The sequence below is a fragment of the Cynocephalus volans genome, chromosome 2, assembly GCF_027409185.1.
Source record: "Cynocephalus volans isolate mCynVol1 chromosome 2, mCynVol1.pri, whole genome shotgun sequence".
NCBI lineage: Eukaryota > Metazoa > Chordata > Mammalia > Dermoptera > Cynocephalidae > Cynocephalus > Cynocephalus volans.
The window spans coordinates 223680511-223698347 of record NC_084461.1 but is presented as its reverse complement, the minus strand read 5'-3'; the positions used below and the strand labels follow the sequence as shown (position 1 = coordinate 223698347).

At 54.5% G+C, this 17837-nt stretch overlaps 2 protein-coding genes across 5 annotated transcripts in view; one reads left to right on the top strand and one right to left on the bottom strand.

Moving 5' to 3' along the window:
• The window catches only part of RASSF4 (Ras association domain family member 4), a 32382-nt gene extending 14571 nt beyond the window's left edge, over window positions 1-17811 (bottom strand). Inside the window, exons 1-4 of one of the 4 annotated variants that reach the window (XM_063085463.1) lie at window positions 17691-17811; window positions 10530-10690; window positions 8676-8772; window positions 7614-7689 (exon numbers count right to left, since the gene is read on the bottom strand). In XM_063085463.1, the coding sequence (XP_062941533.1) occupies window positions 7614-7689; window positions 8676-8737 (138 nt within the window). In that variant the 5' untranslated portion in view covers window positions 8738-8772; window positions 10530-10690; window positions 17691-17811. Of the gene's footprint in view, window positions 1-7613; window positions 7690-8675; window positions 8773-9081; window positions 9206-10529; window positions 10691-17690 lie in introns of those variants that run through there. The other 3 variants (XM_063085462.1, XM_063085465.1, XM_063085464.1) reach the window with 3 other exon arrangements.
• On the top strand, window positions 461-2181 carry DEPP1 (DEPP autophagy regulator 1). Its single transcript, XM_063085466.1, has 2 exons — window positions 461-634; window positions 1190-2181. The coding sequence occupies exon 2, from the start codon at window positions 1216-1218 to the stop codon at window positions 1852-1854; it is 639 nt and encodes a 212-aa protein (XP_062941536.1). The 5' UTR covers window positions 461-634; window positions 1190-1215; the 3' UTR covers window positions 1855-2181.
• Window positions 17812-17837: the final 26 nt, after the last annotated feature.

Genomic DNA, 17837 nt, shown 5'->3' with positions numbered 1-17837 from the left:
GCTGGGGCCCTGCATGGCTGGTGTCTCATCAAGGTCGCCTGAGGACTGTCTCAGCCTCACAGGCGCAAGCCCAGGGCTCTGCAAGGACCAGCCAAAGGCTGAGGGTCCTGGGGTGCTGGGGGTGCTGGTGTGATGCATAGTGGGGAACACCTCGAGGCAGTGGTGGCAGACACTGGGCCAGCCTGTGGGAGCTGGGTGGAGCCCCCTGACTCTCCCAGCAGCCTTGAGGTGGCCAGGAGTGATGCCCCCCTCTCCCCACAGTGTAAACGTTCCCAAGTCTCCGACAGGCACAAACACAGCTCCAGGCTGGCAGCTGAGTCAGGCCCCGCCTGCAGGGCTGTTTTCCTCAGAGAGCCTTCCTGAGTGCTGCTATTTTTGGCCTTCATGACAGTAACTGATGACTGGTGGGAAGGTATAAAAGCAGCTGCCAGGCCTGAGGTTCTCCAGACAGCTCAGGGAGGAGCCTTCTGTGGTGGACGGTGGCCTCAGCACACCGTCCTCACTGTGCCCCACCTCTCAGCGATCCCACGCCAGATCCCTTGCCTTCTCCCTGAGCTTTCTGGGGTCTTCCTTTGGATTCATCTGTCCTTGCTCTTCCAGCCTCCCTGCCACCCCCAGACCCTTTCAGCTACAGGTAAGAGAAAGCAACTGTCCTCTGGTTTGAGACAAAACACAAGGGCTTTGCTTATCTTCGATGGCAGTTCTCAGACTGGACCTGCACAGACTTACTACGGGTTAGACACTAGGGACACGCAGTGATAATTGCAGCTTTCTGCAGAGGGCTTTGTATTTGCAGAGGAATTGAAGTGTCATTTAATTTGTTTCTCACAACATCCCTGCCAGGCGGGTATTTATAACCCTGTTTTATGGGTGAATAAATGGAGGCTTGGAGAGGTGACCTTGCTGAAGACCCCAAGGTCAGTGCATGGCAGATACTGGTTTTAAACCCTGGTTTCCTCTGTCTCCCTGTTTGTTAGGTTGGGTTCTCTTAATTGTGCACGTTCTTAATAATAAAGTCTTAGGCACATGGACTTAATGTTAGCAGGAGGGAAGAGCCCAGGAGCCCAAGCCCTGGTCTTGCTCTGCAACTTCAAACTACCCTCAAGGCAGCCTCAGATGAGTGAGGGGACACAGGAGGGGTCTGGATGTCCTGTCATGCCCTCATCACCTGTCTTCTGTTGACAAACAGGTTGCTGCTTCCCCTCGCCAGCAAGGATGAGGTCCCGGCTTTTGTTTTCCGTGGCTCATCTGCCCACAATTCGGGAGACCTCGGAGGAGATGCTGCCCGGGGGGCCTGGGCAGGAGCCCCCAGCCTCCCCCAGCCTGGATGACTATGTGAAGTCTATTTGTCAGCTGGCGCAGCCCACCTCTGTGCTGGACCAAGCTATAGCCCTGGGCCGACCCAGGCGACCCCACCGGCCAGCCCAGGCCTGCGAGAATAGCTGCACTGCGGCATCACTACAGGACATCACCACCCACTTCAGTGGCCAGCAGCCCACGCTGTCTGCACCTGGCACTGCTGACCCCCTGGGCTGGCTATTTGGGGAGTCCCAGGAAAAGCAGCCAAGTAGGAGAGACCTGCCAAAGAGGACTAGCCCCACTGCTGGCCCCTGGGGTTCACACAGACAGATGGACAGTGGCAAGATCAGGGGGACACCCAGAGGGAGGCTCTGTGAAGCTAGGGCGCCCGGGCTCTTTCTGGCAAGACTGTCATGGGATGGGTACCAGAGCTCCCACTTGCTTAGCTGGACTTCTGAGCAGCCTGGCCGGACCGTGGCCTCCCCCTGCAGCCCCTGCACCAGCAGCAACCTCAGAACTCTCTACTCGCACCTCCCGGTGATCCATGAACTCTGACCCCTCCCCCATAAAGGCATCTGTAAAGAGCATGCGAGGAACATGTCTCTCCCTCCCCTGTGGTGGGTGCTGCCCCTGGCAGGTCTCTGGGAGGGAAATGCTTTTCTGTAGGGGCTGCCTGCTTTAGCCATTCACAGTGAGACACTGCTCTGAAGAGCCGTAACAGCCTGTCTCACAGGAGACGTTACTGACCCATTTGCTCTGCTCCTTGCTGAAGCGAGTTACTTAATGTCTCTGTTCCTCAGTGTGCACATGGGTAAAATGGGGATGATGGATGGGACCTGCCTCCCTGGCTGATCTGCCCAGTAAATGCATGTAACCAGCCCATACACTGAGTAGCTCCTGCCATCACGGGTGGGGAAACCAGGGGTAGGGATACGGGACAGGGGATGGGTATTAGCCCCCCAGGGGGTTTCAGAGCAAGGCTCTGGGCACTCCAAGTCAGCTTCTTGGTCCCCACCTTCAGAGTCCATGTTCCATGAGGCTCGAGAGAAAACATAGGCCCTCAGCAAGTGCACCACTGTGTTCCAAGGGGGCCTGTCACCTGGGCACACCCAGGGCACCCCACTCATAAGTCCTGTTGTGGCATTAGGAGAGTTCCCCATGCGGAGGCCAAGACGGAATCTATACCACTCAGCCTGCAGGCTGCCAAAATCCTGGACCCAGTGGCCGGGTCCCCACCCGTCCATTCCCCTAACCACTGTCTCCACCCAGGGACCTCACTGCAAGGTCAGGCTCTCAGCTGTGGGCAAAGAGCAGGGTGTTTTCCAGCTGCCCCACACCAGGCAAGTCCAGATATTCTAAGGCCCAGGCCAGACTGGGCCAGCCCTGGGTCCCTGTGGCCTAGAGAACCCTAGTTCCTGGAGGCATCTGGCAAGCAAGGGGGTGAGGGTGGGGAATGGAGAGGGAGGATTTCCTTCCTCAGAGTGGCAGGTGTGGCCTCAGAGAACTTGAAACAATAAGCAAGGCCGGAGGACCCATCACCCCGCTCCCATGGGCCAGGCTGGAGCTGGCTGACCCTCTCAGGAGGGAAGGGGCAGAGAAAGGGGAGAGGAGGAGGAGGAGCTGGGGGCTGCAGCTGCGCTCACGGGGTCTGCTTGAGTCTGCTCCACTTCCTTGTTCTGTGAACTGTCCATCTGTTTTCTTTCTTTTTTGCAGCTATTTTAATTGCTTCGGACTTGTTCAATGTTTATTTGTCCTCTTATGTGTGTTTTCTGGGGAGACAGAATGTAAACCACACACTAAACAGACAAAGTTTCTGACAAGCAATTTACTCAGCGTCTTTACCTATAAAATGGGGACATCAGTGCCTGTTTTTCACACCCCACAGGGTTGGGGAAACTGGACAAATGACCTTGGAGATAGAGTTAGAAGAACCATAAACATATGTTTGTATCTATCACAGCCTGCTGGTCTCTTTGGTCGCCTCAAACCTGCGGGTCCCTGACCTTCTCTGGCATATATCTGTGGGGCAGCCTTTAGCCAGAAGATCCTTAGGAGCGATGGGCAGGGCTGGCTGACCAAGCAGGCACCTGGCTGGGGCTGGATGGGCCAGGCTTGCTGGGCCCAGCCTTGCTGCGGCTTCTCTTGCAAGGTGGCATGAAACCTAGGCCAGAGGGAGGTGTCTAGCAACTAGATGACACTTGCGGACTCCCCCCATGCTAAGGGAGGTCAGACAGGGTGAGGAGACCCCGGGCTCTGGGCTGCCCTGCTAAAATCCCCCTCATGTGAAAGAAGTTAATGGCACCTTCAGAAGGTGTTCCCCTCAAATAGAATAAAGGGCTGGGGGCAGGGGCTTCTGGTAGTGTCCAAACTCCTGAGGACAGTGCAGCCTAGCAGAATTCCTTTCCCTTCACAAGTCCTCCTACGCGGTGGGGTGGGGGGGTTCTACCAAGTGGTCACATTCTCCCCCACTCATGGGGCAGATCATGGGACACAGTAGATGTCCATGGGGCTCTGTCAGGTCTTAGGAGAGGGGGTGGGAAGCCCTCCCAGGAAAAGATCCTGGCTCTCTGCACTCCTGGGAGGAACAGAGACCCTGGCAGGGGAAGCTCCTATCGTTTCTCATGTTGCTCAGGGCCTGGGGCTGGGGAGTGGGGCTGGGTGTGGTGTGTGCTCATGGCCACCAGGGGGAGCCCCTGAGCTTGCTGACAACTGCATGCCAGGCGGTGGGGGTCTCACAGGTGCACGTCCAGGATGAGGGTCCTGCAGCCTCCTGCCCACACTGTTAGTTGAGAGCGATAGGTTTACACACCGGTATTTCCAGGTGTTCTGCTTTTTTTTTTTTGAGACACTAACTAGCCTTGTTAAAACCCTTTGCCGTCTTCAAAAGGCAGATTGCTCCCAGTTACTTATGCTTTCCATCATAATACAAGCAAAATTATCCCAAAGGCAAGGTTTATACAAAGGAAGCTGGAGCCTCAGCCTCCTGAGAGGGGAATCCTTTCCCCTAATCCTTAGAAATCTGGGGGAAGGTTCACAGAGAAACACTTGCCCCAGGACGTGGCCCCTGCCTACAGATGCACTTTGTCTCTCCAAGTTCTGCAGATGAGGCAGTGGAAGGGAACGAGCCCCAAACTGAGGTGCTCAGGCTGCAGTTGCTACAGGGGAGGCCCAGCGACCACACAGAAGGTTCTCTTCCAGGGCCCCACACAGCCCTGTGAGGATACACCAGGGTGGGCAGCCCCCAGCAGCCTGAAGACTGCGGATTGAGGGTGACAAACAGCTTCCTGTGTCCCTGAGATTTGTTCAGTGATACTCAATCAAGACCTTCAAAGACTTCCAAAGCTTAATGCTGGAAATGGCATCACTGCATTATAAACAGTTGTACTCAGACCTTGGAGCCATGCCGGCATCTTTCATTTACTGCACTGTGACCTTGTACTAAGGACTTAAACTCTGAGATCCCGAGTCTCTTTGCCTGGGAAGTGGTCACTACTACATTGCAAAGCTCTTGTATTACAATAAATAAAATAGAGGCCAAATGCCTGGTGCACTGGAGGATCCCAGTAGAATTGTCAGTCCCTCTATCTGCCCAGCTCTTGGGGCCTGGGGCACCCAACGAGAGCTGGCCTCAGATGGCTCTGCAGCAAGTACTGTGTAGGTCCCAGAGGCCCAGGAGGTCCTGGGTCTGCAATCTTTCGGATGGGTGGTGGTGGGTCACGTGCCCTTGCTGAGACCCTGAGGGGCGTGGTGCCCCAGGAACCAGCTGTGCTTATCAGCTTCAGAACTCTGTCTCCCAGGCCTACAGCCTAGTCTTTATGGTGGTTGTCACCATAAAAAGATGAACACTTCCTCAGACTGGCACCCCCTTGGCTGTCAGGGCTACAGAAGGTGCTTTCTGGCTACATGGAGATCATGTCAGATCCTCACATCCTCTTTAGGTTTAGGAACATGAAAATTCCCCAAGCGGGTTACCTTCCTACCACTGCAGGCTGTCGGGGACATCTCTTCCCTGATGCGGAGTCCCCCACTTCTCCACATGGACTGTCCCACACACATAAGCACAGGGTGCTGGCTTGGGGCTTCCCAGCCCTGCTCCCCACACAGCTGTTCTACAGAGAGGATTATCTTGGGGAATCCCAAGTGTCAAGATCAAGCTTTTACTAAAGGTTCTCAAACTTGACCTTTTGCTCAGAATGCCCTGAAGGGACTGTTACGGCACAGATGGGAGACTCAGAGCTCCTGATTCAGCAGGCCGTGGGGAGGGGGGTGGTAAGAATGTTCATTTCTAATCAGTTCCCAGGTGATGCTGAAACAGAACAGAGTCCCAGCCAGAACACCCTCCAACCATTCCCCATGCCTCTGCCAGGAAAACTGAAGTAGGTGCCAACTCCTCACTTGGCAACATAGATCAAAACCCCCCAGCTCTGTTTGCCTTGCCCCCTGCCCAGCACACAGGAGCTCAGGACTCAGGACTCATCCCAGCTTGCCCCAGGCCTGCACCTGCTGGTTAGTCATCCTATGACAACACACAGCTACCGCACTGCGCCTGGCTGGGGGGATGCAGAACCAGGCTGAGCCTGGGCCCAGTGTGGTGGGACTTACTGCTCAAGCGAGAAAAGAGACAGCAGAACCAGATGGCAAGGTGGGGTGGGGTGGGGTGGGGTGGGGCGGGGTGGGGCGGGGGGGCAGCTCAGAGCCATGAGAGAAGTGGTGAGGAACTGTGTTGGCATGGGGTGGGCGGGCTAGGGGCAGGCAGGATAAGAAAGTGTCAGAGAAAGCGGCTCCTGGCAGCAGGAGGGGTGGGGAACCAGGAGTCAGAGCCCATGTGGGGGTGGGCAGGCCAAGGGAAGGCGGAGTGTGAGGCAGGTGCCATTCCCGGTTGTCACGGGCAGCCCAGCACTGCCTGCCCCAGAAGCCAGAAGATGCCTCCCATCAAGGCCAAAGTGACCAGGGCTCCTGAGCGGTATGACCTCTGGCCTGGCTGATGAGATGGGGTGCCTCAGGTGGCTGACCGAGGCTGTCTGGCAGGTGGGTTCCAGCCGGCCCTCTGTCTTGCTACTAATCCCCCCCCAGCTGCCCAGAGCTGTGCGGACACAGAAGCTGACTCGCTGGTGTGGAAGGTGTAGAAGGATGTGTTTGAATCACTACAGAGAGAGAGGACTAGTGAGTGAGTGGCTCCACTCTGACCAGGTCTCTATGGGTCCCCCAGAGCTTGAACATTCCTGTGTTCAACAACAGAAGAGGGACTTGCGGTCCACTGGCCCTTGCCTGACACTGATGAACGGGGGAAGGTCCAGGAGCCAACCTGATTGCAACTGCAGAAACTTCCCAAATAGAATCTTACCATGCTAAGACTCACTATCAGGCTGTAAAAATACAATAAATATTAAATAAACTGAGATGGGGGCACAAAACCCCAACCAGGGTTCCCATGAAATGTCTGGAGGTCCTGCATGGTGGCAAGACCAGGGCTCTACTGGTCTGCCTGGTGCGTGGCTCCCTGGGCCTGGGCCCTGTTGGACACCCTTAGAGTCCAGCTAGTGCCTGAAAGGCTGTGTTTGGCCTCATACACACTCTGTTTAGCCCACATGATGTTTCAAGTTGGGAAATTCCTCACAAAATTCCAAATAGCTAGCATCTTCTAGAAAATGGAAAGGGGCTGGCTGTACTGGGCCCACATTCCCACACAGCAGTAGCGGGCTTGACCTGACGGGTGGCTGCCACCTTCAGTTGGGACCCACTCCTCACACTCGCCCCACCTGGCCTTGTGAGCATGTGAAATTATGACCCCTTCTGTAGCCCAACACTCCGCTTTATAGATGAGATCACTGAAGACCAAGGGACACAGGTGAGAACGTTCAGGATACCTGACCGGGTTGGTAGGGAACAGACAGGGACTGACTCTCAGTCCCCACCACCGAGTGGTGTGATGGGAAGAGGAAGGACTGGGCTACTCAGTCTCTAAGGTTTCAGACTCCAGTGTCCCAGCAACTTACCTGGAAAGGTCCAGGTGGAGGGAGAAGGCCACAAAGTGATTTCTACCTGCTCTGAACTCTTGCAGGGATGCTCTGACTCTCAGCACCTGTGCAGGGACCTCAAGGGAGATATACGTACTGGCTGCTGGTAACCTGGTCTCCAGCTCCGGGGGTGAGTGACAAGGGTGACCATATAATCATTATGCAAATTGGGACACTTCTGAGAGTGCAGGGCATAGCCTTCCTAACTACTCTGAAACAACAGGTGGAAGCCAGGGCTGTCTGCTGCAAACCAGGATAAATGGGGACCCTGGGAATACCAAGCGCGACGGGCCTCACCTCACGGTGTCTCAGCTGAAAGCTTCTGCCCTCATGGTAGCAGTTGTAGGTCTTCAGCAGGCTTAAGAGCTCCGATCTAAAAAGGTAAAGACACGCATGTACTCTTGGGGTGTGGAGGCGCTTCGGACAAGGTGTTTGACCTCACTGGCCTTGGTTTCCTCATCTGTAAAATGGGCATCATAGCACATGTCTTGCCAGCCACAGATAGTCATTCAGGAGGGTCTGGTGGGGCTGAAGACAGGCCCACATCACAACCAGGACATCCAGGGTGTCGGCACCTTTCACTATTACGGATCGGAGCCCCTGGCAGACTCCCTGTACTTCACCTCTGAGCCACTTCCTCAGAGTGAATCCCCTGCGCTTGGATTACTGGCATTTTAAAGACTTGCTTTCCCCTCTTTTTACTTCCCGGCAGGCCTGGCGTGGCTGCACTGTGGCGGTGCCTGCCTCTTCCCTGTCCTGACTTTCCAGAGGTGCAATCAGAGTTCAGGTGACAGCCCTGAGAGTAAGATCCTGAAGACCCCAGGGAGGCCACTTTGTCCAAATGCTTTCTCCCAGCATAAAGTCCTGGCTGGTGTGTGAGAGAGAGAAGGCCAGACAGTTCCCAGCACCCAAGCCAGACTCTGTGAGGCAGTGCCAGCCAAGAGACATGAGATGCGGGCCACACCGGTAATTTTCAATCTGCTAGTAGCCACATTAAAAGGGAAAACAGAACGGGTGAAATGAGTGTTAATAACACATTATACCAAAACTAATTATTATCCTGTCAACATGTGATCAATATAAAACTTACTAATGATACCTGCACACTCTTATTTTGTAAGAAATGTTTGCCATCTGGAGCGTATTTCATATCAGCCCCACAGCCCCATCCAAGGTCATGTGTGGCTCATGGCTCTCCTACTGGACAGGCTCCAAAAAGAAGCACCCCGTCCCTGTCCCCTAGGGCACCCCATCAGATCTATGAGAAAGTGTCCAGACCCCTCCACCCAAAGGCTCCCTTACAGGGGAATGGGCACAGGAGGTGGTGGGGTGAAGCCCCTCCCTACACACAGAGCTTACTTCAGAATGGACTTGCTGTCGCTGACAGGCACATAAGAGCTGGGCGGACAATCTTCCTTCATCTTCTCCTCCTCTCGTATGCTGACCTGGAAGTTACCTGCAGAGAACATGAGGAGGGCGCATGAGCAGGTAAGCCAGGAGGAGTGCTGGCCAGTGCAGTGCTCAGTGCCAGTGCCCGCAGTCCTGGTGCAGAGGCTAACGGCCTTGGCATCGTACCCGCCTGGGTGCAGGGTGCCCTCGGCTGAAAGGGTCAGGCCAGAGCACTTAATGGGGCCCCACACGTGCTAGCGTCAGCCAAGCTCCCCTTGCTTGGAAAAGGTTAGAACTGCCGAGCAAGTGGTACTGGTACTTTCAGCCTCCCACCCTGATCTCCATTATCCACAGGATTCCAGATCAATCTCCTAACCGTTCCAGACCACATGCTCTCTTCCCTTGGCCAGGACACCTGAATGATGATTTCTGCTTTGGCAGCTCCTCCAATCCTGTAAAGCCGCCCTCGGCCTCTCTCCTTCCTTCCCCCCGAGCCGGGGTAGTGGCCCCAGCACTGCTTTGGGAATCAGCTCCCTGGAGCCAGCTCTCCCAGTGGTAGGCGAATCAGTACTGAGTTCACTATGTGCTGGATACCGTCTCCCAGCTCTCCTAGTGGTAGGCGAATCAGTACTGAGTTCACTATGTGCTGGATACCGTCGAGCATGTTCTACGAGTTATCTCACCTAGTCCTTACGACAACATTGTGAGGGAAGCAGCATCGTGTTTCCATCTTATGGATGAAAAAATGGGGACAAAGGTTAAGCACTTTGCCCAAGACCTCGCAGCGAATAAGCAGCAAAGCCACTGTTGAAGCACAAGTGTGTGGACTCCTGACGCTGGTCTCTTAACCCCTTCTCTGTGTAGATCTTGGGCAGTGTCTCAAAGCCCCAAGCCTCCGTTTCCTCATCTGTGCAATGGGGTCATCTTTAGCCTACAGGATGGTTAGTGGATTCACACTTGAAACTGTCTGTATCTCCTTCCATCGCAAACTGGAAAGGCTTGAGGAGCTCCTCAGCCCTCCCCAGAATTCTTTCACGGAGGGTGAACCTACGAGAGCTTTCTCTAGCCCGCTGGCATCCTCTGCATGGTTCTGCTTCTCTCTCTCCATGTCATTCTGGCCGAGGACCTTCTCTTATCAAGGCCTTCTATATGCCAGGCAGTCAGGTAAAGCTTTGCACATACACACGTGTGCTCTCCAGTGCTGACCCTGCTTCTACCTCTCACCTCTCAAGTTGGAGCTGGGGTTTGAGGGGGTTAAGCCGCTTTGGGAGGTGACACAACCAGGGTGCACCCCATGTCCTTCCCACCACAGAGGTAAGTTCATTCACAAATCCCAGCCTCTGTTCACATGCATCTGGCTCATCATGTCTTCCCAACCCGTGTGTGTGCAAACGTTACCAGAGGCTCAAGGTCATGTTTATTAATGACCTCAGGGCCCCTCACAGCAGAGTGCTCCATCTCCTTGGGCACTGACCCTGACTAGTCCAGCACACTCTCTCCTTCCTTGCTTGACATCTCACAAACAGGATGAACCCGCCCTCTGTGCGATGTCAGCCCTGGGTGAGCAGGGGACACGTGGCTGGCATGGAGGAGGGAATGATTTGAGGGAGGTCAGCTTCCTGATGACCTCAGGATCACACTATGAACGCCTCCCCCTTGCGTTGCTCTACAGTGAGGTCAGGCCCCCAGCAGCAAGTCCCACCTGCACAGGGACATGGGCGGTGGCAACATCGGGGCCGGAGCAAGAGCCCCCTTGCTGCATCCTTCTTTGCCTGGCAACAGGGATTTCAAAACAGGGTTCAGTTCTTCAGCTCCTCAGCTCACCTGTGGAAAAAGTGACCTGCCCGCTCCTTCCCTGGGGAGTTCCTCAAACACTCAGAAGGCAGAAGCTGTCTTCAGCCCTGGGTAAGGCCATGTGACTGGGTTTCTTAGTCACCACTGTTTCTGTGGGTCTGTGGCACCACGATGTCTTGCTTCCAGCAAGCCTGTTATAGAAAGGGCTAGATTTACCCAGAAATAACAGGAGGTGGCTTTTTCTCTTGCCTTCCTCTGTATCCAGCTCCTATCCCAGATCCTTGCTGAGATGCCCACAGCTGCCCTGATGTTCTATGCTTTTTCCTCCCTTAGGGCTTTGAAGGGCTGTTCTTTGTTCAGAACATGGCCACCTCCTCTTCCCAAACTCCCAAGTTAGCTCTCCAAGGAAACCTCTGTCAGAGCAGCCCCTATTGGGTATGGGAGCAGCCCCTGTGCCGCAGCCCCTCCTCCTGGCTCCCCACCGTGCTGGGCCCTGCAGGGCTTGCCTCTCCTTTGACCCCCAAAAGGACAGGAGCATGGTGAGGTGGTGCTGCTGCCTTTCTGCCCCCCATCCCCACAAGCCTGGCAGATCACAGGAGGTCCATAACTGGGTGTGAAACTACTGAATGAATACAGGAAGCTTCACAGGCTCCTCCAAAAGTCAACTCTTTCAGAGTTGTGCATATACAGCAGGAATGAAAAATGTAAGTGTCCAGGGGCCAAGGACAGACTTGTCTGAGGGGCACTGGCCACGATGTCCACAGGGAGTTGGTGGACACATTCCTCCTCCAAAGGGACAGCTCTTCTGGTATTTCATAGGAAGCCAGAAATCTGGATTTTTGTGAACTATATTCCACTCCTTAAAGTTGGGTGACTGTGGCAGAGACAGTTACTGCCCCTGGAATGACCACGCGATCCTTCTCCTTCCCCAGCCCCCTACAGCTAGATGTAACTAATTCTGACCAGTGGGCTGCAAACAGAAATGCTGTGGGTCACTTCCAGGCCAGCTCATTTAAGAACCAGCATGTAACCCTCCAGCTCTCCTGTCCCCTGCTTTGGTGACCCAGCAAACCACATGTTCCAGTTGGCGCAGGTACTTGATGGTCAGCCTGGGCTCCTGAGTGACTCTGCCAGCCTGCACCGGGTATGGACTGGGAAAGAGAAAGGAGCCTCTGCCTTGATAAGCCACCGGTGTTCCAGGGATTTGTTACTGCAGCATAACGCATGCCATCCCGACTAATGCAATAAATAATTTGAATAAAACAATATATATTTAATTTAATATTTTATATATAAATATATTTAAAAATAAAATGTAGCCAGACTGAACAAACTTGCAAGACAGGCACACTCAGTGGAGCTCTAGTTTGTGACTTCAGACCTCCGACATAACTCAGTTTACAATACTTTCATCCTCCCACAGTACGTGGGGAATATGCCCATTTTGCTCTACGTAGTAGAAAGACCTATAAGTGGAATTCCCTATAATCTAAGCAGTGCTGGCTTACTAATAGATGACGCTTCCTAAAGAGCTCAGGGCCGGAGCTGCTGAGACCCATGTGGCTTCAGCTGCATGCCTTCTCCTCTCTGAGCCTTACTTTCCCCATCTGCACAATAAGAACATCGACCTCCAATGGGTTTGAAATTTTTTCAACTGTAGAACTCCTTGTTTAAGTGGGAAATTTATGCAAATCAGGTTAAAGGGGGCTGCTTTGGTTGACGGAAGGTGGGGGTGGGGAGCCTCATCTGTTAGGGCTTTGGGTCATACTACTTGCAAAGCACTGCCCTCCCTTGCCGGCCTTCAGCAGTGCCTTACCCCTGAGAGCCTGCTACGTAAAGGACATGACCAATGTGCTGAGGGTCTCCCTCTGTGGTTGGATGGCATCGGCCAGGAGAGGCTGCTCAGAGGAGGGAATGAGGAGGAGAGGAAAGGAGGGTCCTGGATTGCAGATGGCACAATGAAAGGAGGAAGGGGAAGGTGGGCTTGTAGGGTAGACAGCTAAGCTTGGCAGGGACATAGAATTGGCACACCATCCCAGCAGATGGCAGGGAGGTTGGAGCAAGGCTAGGGGAGGTAATGAAGGGCCCATTTCAGCCAAGCAGGGATCTTCCAACTTGCTGGCTGTAGCCCGAGCCTCATGGGGTGGGAACCTTGGCCCCATGGAAAGACAGTGTCTCCTTTGAAAGAACCAGACATTTTTGCATAGTCCTATGCTTGTCAGCTGCATGGGTTAAGCAAGTCCCTTGGTCTCTGGCTCTCACGTCCTTCCACCCCAAGTAGGCAATACGTAATCTCCTGGGCTCCAGCCCTGGGCTCTGGGATCCCTCACAGAATTCTGCACCAATTATGAACACTGTGTTTACGTCCTGTCTCCTTTACCAGACAAAGGTTGAGATGATTTTCCTTCATTGGGACATTCCCAGTGTCTTGCTGAGTTGTAAGAAGAGCTGCGTGTGTGCCTAAAAGGGGTGCCAAGCATAGAGCTACAAGAGAGCTCGCACACACCCCAACAAGAAGGCACAGGGAGACGTCTCTGTATTTAGAGCATTTTCGTGAAGCTGCCTATTGAACACTGAATCTTCTTGTGCACTGGGGGGGGCCTTCGCGAATCCCTAATGGACTGTTTTTCAACCTTTTATAAACAGCACAATCTTATCTTGAAATTAAATCCTAGGCAGAAGCTCAATACTGGAAGCAGGAGTCGGGGAGAGGATGGGACTGGGGCTGGTCTGTTGCCCAGGCACAGTCTGAAAACCACAGAGTGACAGATGCAGCTGGGACAGGCCGAGGCGGCCAGCAGTCCCCTCCCCCTCCCCTGAGCCCTGCTGCTTCTTTGTCCTGGCCTGCTCCCCTCCCCCCTGCCCCAGGGCACACAGCTCAGGCCTCCATGCTTGCTTCCCACGCTGGAGGACAAGCTGTCCCCAACCAGAGAGCTCAGCTGCAGCTAGGGCTCTCTGTCCCCCAGGGGAAGGGCCCCAGGGTGCTGTGCCAACCATGGCTCCCTGTCCCCAGTGAGCAAGCAGTGAGTTGTTTTCCCTTTCTACTTGAGCGGCTGTGCGGATGTGGCCACGCAGCCCTGCCCTCCCTAGGGAGGGACAAAGGCCACTAAGGCCTTCATAACTGCTAGGCTTGGGCCATCTTTCCTTTTCTGTGGTTGTGAGGCCAGTTATCACAGAAGAAGATGACTGATTTTTCAGGTCACCACTGGATCCCAATTCCAACCGAGCAATGGCAGAAGGAGGAAAAGCAGCCTCATGAGGTGGGGTTTTCACGAAGCTCAGCTGGGTGCACTCGAAAGCCTTTTAAGACTACGTGCTGCCTAATTTTTAGTCTTACCACGTCCCCTCTTGCATAAAATAAAGGCAAGCGTAGATAGTGGTGTCCTCAATCGGCAAAATGGAAAATGTATGGGCATCCACGTTAACGTTTTCTAAGGATGTCTGCGAAATCTGAGAGCTGGATAACCTCTGTTCTAGTGTTTCCTGAAATTACAACTCTTATTTTTTTTATTTAGTCATGATTTAAGTCAACTAGATCGTAAAGAAAGTGACTTGGGAAGCAAAAGAAAGGAGGGCAGAAGAGCGGCCGGCCGCGGAGGAGGCGGCAGGTGCAGGCGGTGCTGTCGCGCATTCCCGGCGGCGACTTTCCGATGCGTGCCGGGGGCAGCAGCGAGGCTGAAACAATGCAACTTTAAAAGGGCCTCCTGGCACCTGTCAGCCACAAATGGCGGGGGCTCGTCTAGGGAGAAGCCGGCTGCCTCTGGGAGGGGGTCTGGCTGGACCCGGGCCGCCCATCAGCAAGGGGTTCTTTTCAAGAAAGCCAGCCGTTGATGCGACCGGCAGCGCCCCTCCCGCCGCCTCTCGCACTGCGGTCCTCTCCCCACCCACCAGTTCCAATGCCTACCCGCCCCGCCACGGCCCGCTCCACCCCCGCCATCGCCCACCTCCGGCTTGGCCACACCCCTCCCAGCCCGGCTAGGAAGCCCTGGGAGGACACTGTGCACAGGACAGATGGAGGTGACGGGGGCCCAGGGAGCACACGAGGCTGGGCACAGAGCCACTCCCTATCCCCACTCCCTGCCTTGCCCTGGGCTGACCACACTGGCCCCAGCTCCCTTTACTGTAGCTCCGCCCCGTCCCAACCCCGCCCCCCTGCAGTCTGGGCTACCACTGACATTCCAGCACCCAGGCTCCTTGACATCGTTCCCCTCCTTCTGAAGAGGCTGGCCTTTGGCCCCATGCAGGCCTCAGGCTGCCCTTCCTCACAGAGCTTCCTGACAGCCCCAGCCCTGAGGCAGTGCGCCACCAGACCCCTGGGGGCGCATTAATGGCTTCTGCCTTTTCTCTCAATGCACAGCAATATGACAAGAACACTGCTTCCAATCCTCCTGCTCCCCCTTACAACTTAAATGCACATCCCTGGCCCTTCAGCCTCCCCCACCCCAACCCGGGATCACCTGCCTATGGACATAGGATCCTCCCATCCATGGTGTTTGGGCCAAACAGGTACTCAGAATGGCCACTGGCCAATATCCCCACTGCCTGGGGCTGGGGGCAGAGGGGCAGGCTCTTGAACATTCGGCACCAGCTGCTGCAGGGCTGCTCAGGGCATTCTGTACAGCTGCGGCTGCCTATGTTATCCACTGGCCCAGGCCAGCTGCTGGGGGTGGTTTGTGTGAGACACAGTGAGTCTCAGAATCTTTCAGGTCCTGGAGCCATTTGGAGTCTCTTGAAAGCTTAACACACTCCCCAGAAAAATGCACGTGTGCACGTGCATGAGTACATGCACGTGCACACACACACACTAAATCTGCATACCACTGCATGCAGGGGGATCAGGAAGCCCTTGCCCATGTGCCCCTATACCACCAGATCCCAGGTTGAGAACCTCTGCTGGAATGTGCCACACAAGAGGGAGGAGGCAGAGGGGAACCGAGGAGAGGTCTGGGTGTGATCTTTGCTGCGTGTGACCTCAGTATGTTGTGCCATCTGTAGTCTAGCGTGCCTTCGTGGCTCTTCCCAGCACTGTGGCCAAGGGATGTATGACACCCCGCTCAGCAGTACACGCTGGGGAAGAAGGTCAGACAGCCAGAAAAGGAGACCCAGGGAGCTGCAAGTTCCCCTTTAACAAGAATGAGAAAACTGCAGAAGTTTTGGGAAGTGCAGCCACTTCCTACTTATTTTAATATACTTTAAAACAATTGTAAAATGTTTTCTTCAGTGTGATCTGTGAGAGGATAAGCACCCAGGCTTTGCATGCCTCTGGGTTCAAAGCTCATGCTCTGTGTGACTTTAGGCCTTTCCCTCTCTGAACCTCAGGGTCCTCATCAGTTAAATAATTATAATCCTCAAAGACTTTTGTGAAGGCAAATGAAGAGACTTGGCAGAGAGCCTCCTACGGAGCTCCTCCATAATAAACTGTTTTTGTTGACATTGGGAGTCAGCAGCTCCAGAGTAACAGGAGGGCTCTGGAGATGGACATGGGACTCAAAGAAGATGAGAGGCTTCCCTGCAGGAGTCTCTATGAGTGAGGAAATATGCTGAGTTTATCCCACAACCCAGAACCCAGGTCCCCAGGGGCCCACTCTAGAGGGCTTTCTGGTAGACCCCTTAGTCAGTCCCCCCTCCAAGGCTTTGCATGTATAGGGTCTGAACCATGACACATGCCCACCATGCCCACATTCTGCTCATGTTCTCTGTTACCTCTCATGATCCAGTTGGCCCTGACCAGGGGGACCCTGGACCTTAATTCTGTTTTTGATCTCCAGTTGCCCACTGGAGTTTCATGGTGGAAATATGGCCCCATTTCCCGGGTTTCAGATGGACATCAATCTTACTTTCACTTCAAGGTTCCAGTCTTGAACCAACAGCACTACACAGAGCATTATGTCTAGAACTAATGAAAATAGACTAACGTGCACTGGCAAAGTGCTGAAACACACCCCAGGACAATTGCCAGGCAGCAATTTTTTGACCTGAGTTTAATGAGTTTCATTTTCTCCTCTTCTCTCCTTTCCTCTTCCTTCTCCACCCCCTCCCTCTGCCTAGCACCTCCAGCCCCTGTGGTGGTGGTAGCCCAGAAACTACAGGAAGGGAGAACAGGAGGCAGGACTATCCACTGCATTTACCTGTTAGTTCTACTTACAGCTTTTGGTTTGCTTGCTCGTTTTCATGGTCTCTGGAAACAACTCCTGACTGATGCCTTAGTGCTGTGGGCAGTTAAACTACAGCGACACCAGCAAGGGTCACTTCTGAGAGGCTTTGGAGTCTAACATGCTTGAGATCAAATTCCAGAATCCCAGCCCTTACCTGCTGTGTGACCTTATTTAATTCCTATGTGAAATAGGGTTACTGAAGCTCTCCTGCAGTGTTTTCAGAAAGCACTGGCAGTGGCCTGGCATGATCCTGGCGTGAGAGGAGTCCTCCCTCCCACAGGACTGTGCCAGATTAATGAAGACAATGAGGCATCTTTCGGAAGTGGGGAGTGCAGGACCACCAGTCGGAGCACAGGAAGAGCAGGGGAGGGTAGGATGAGGTCCGGAGTCAGGGGTGAAGTGCATGGGACTGGGAGGCACAGCAAGCCCTGGATTCAAATCCTGGCTCTACCAACGCATCCGGTGAAGGTGAACAATTCTATAACCCTTTAAGCCTCAATTTTCTTATCTGAAAATGGGGATAATGTAGGTCCAAATGTCACAGTGCTGTGAGGAGTAAGTGGCATATTGTGTTAAAGCCCTCAGCACAGGGCCTGGCACAAGGTAAACCCTCTATAACTAAAGACTGAGACAAGCCTGTCCTGCTGTTATCTTGGGTTGATTTTCCTCCTGTGAAATCAGAGGGTTGTGCCAGAGGCGCTTCGAGGCTTTCTCCCTAGCCTTAAAATCAGTGCTTCTGGGAGACTGGCTAAGGTAGACAGAGAAGAGGGCCAAGGTGTAGCCTGCGGCTGCGCTCACCTGCCCTGCTCGGGTTTTAGCCCCAACACTGCCTTCCCCTTGGGGTAGGAGTGGTGCGCATTCTCAGCTCTGGGCCCGAGTCCCGCAGTGCGCCAAGCTGGCAGGGGGAGGGGACCCCGCTCGCGGCGGCCGAAGGGCACAAGTGGCCAGGCTCCAGCGCCGCGGCCTGGTGACGGTGCCGGAGTGGGAAGGACGCTCCGTGGACGCCCACGAATTCTCCTGCCCGTGCATCGCTTACCGTCCAGTCATCGCGCCCTCCAGGAGTCACTGCCAGTGCGGTACCCTCGCCTGCACCCGAGCTGCGCCGGCAGCGCTCGAGGTCCCGGGCCTCTGAGGCTCGGGGCTCTGGACCGCCCCTCGCCCCGCCCCGGCCCCGCCCCTCGCC

Bases quoted from the DNA above. Each gene is read 5' to 3' on its own strand.
- DEPP1 (XM_063085466.1), top strand. From the start codon at position 1,216: ATGAGGTCCCGGCTTTTGTTTTCCGTGGCTCATCTGCCCACAATTCGG.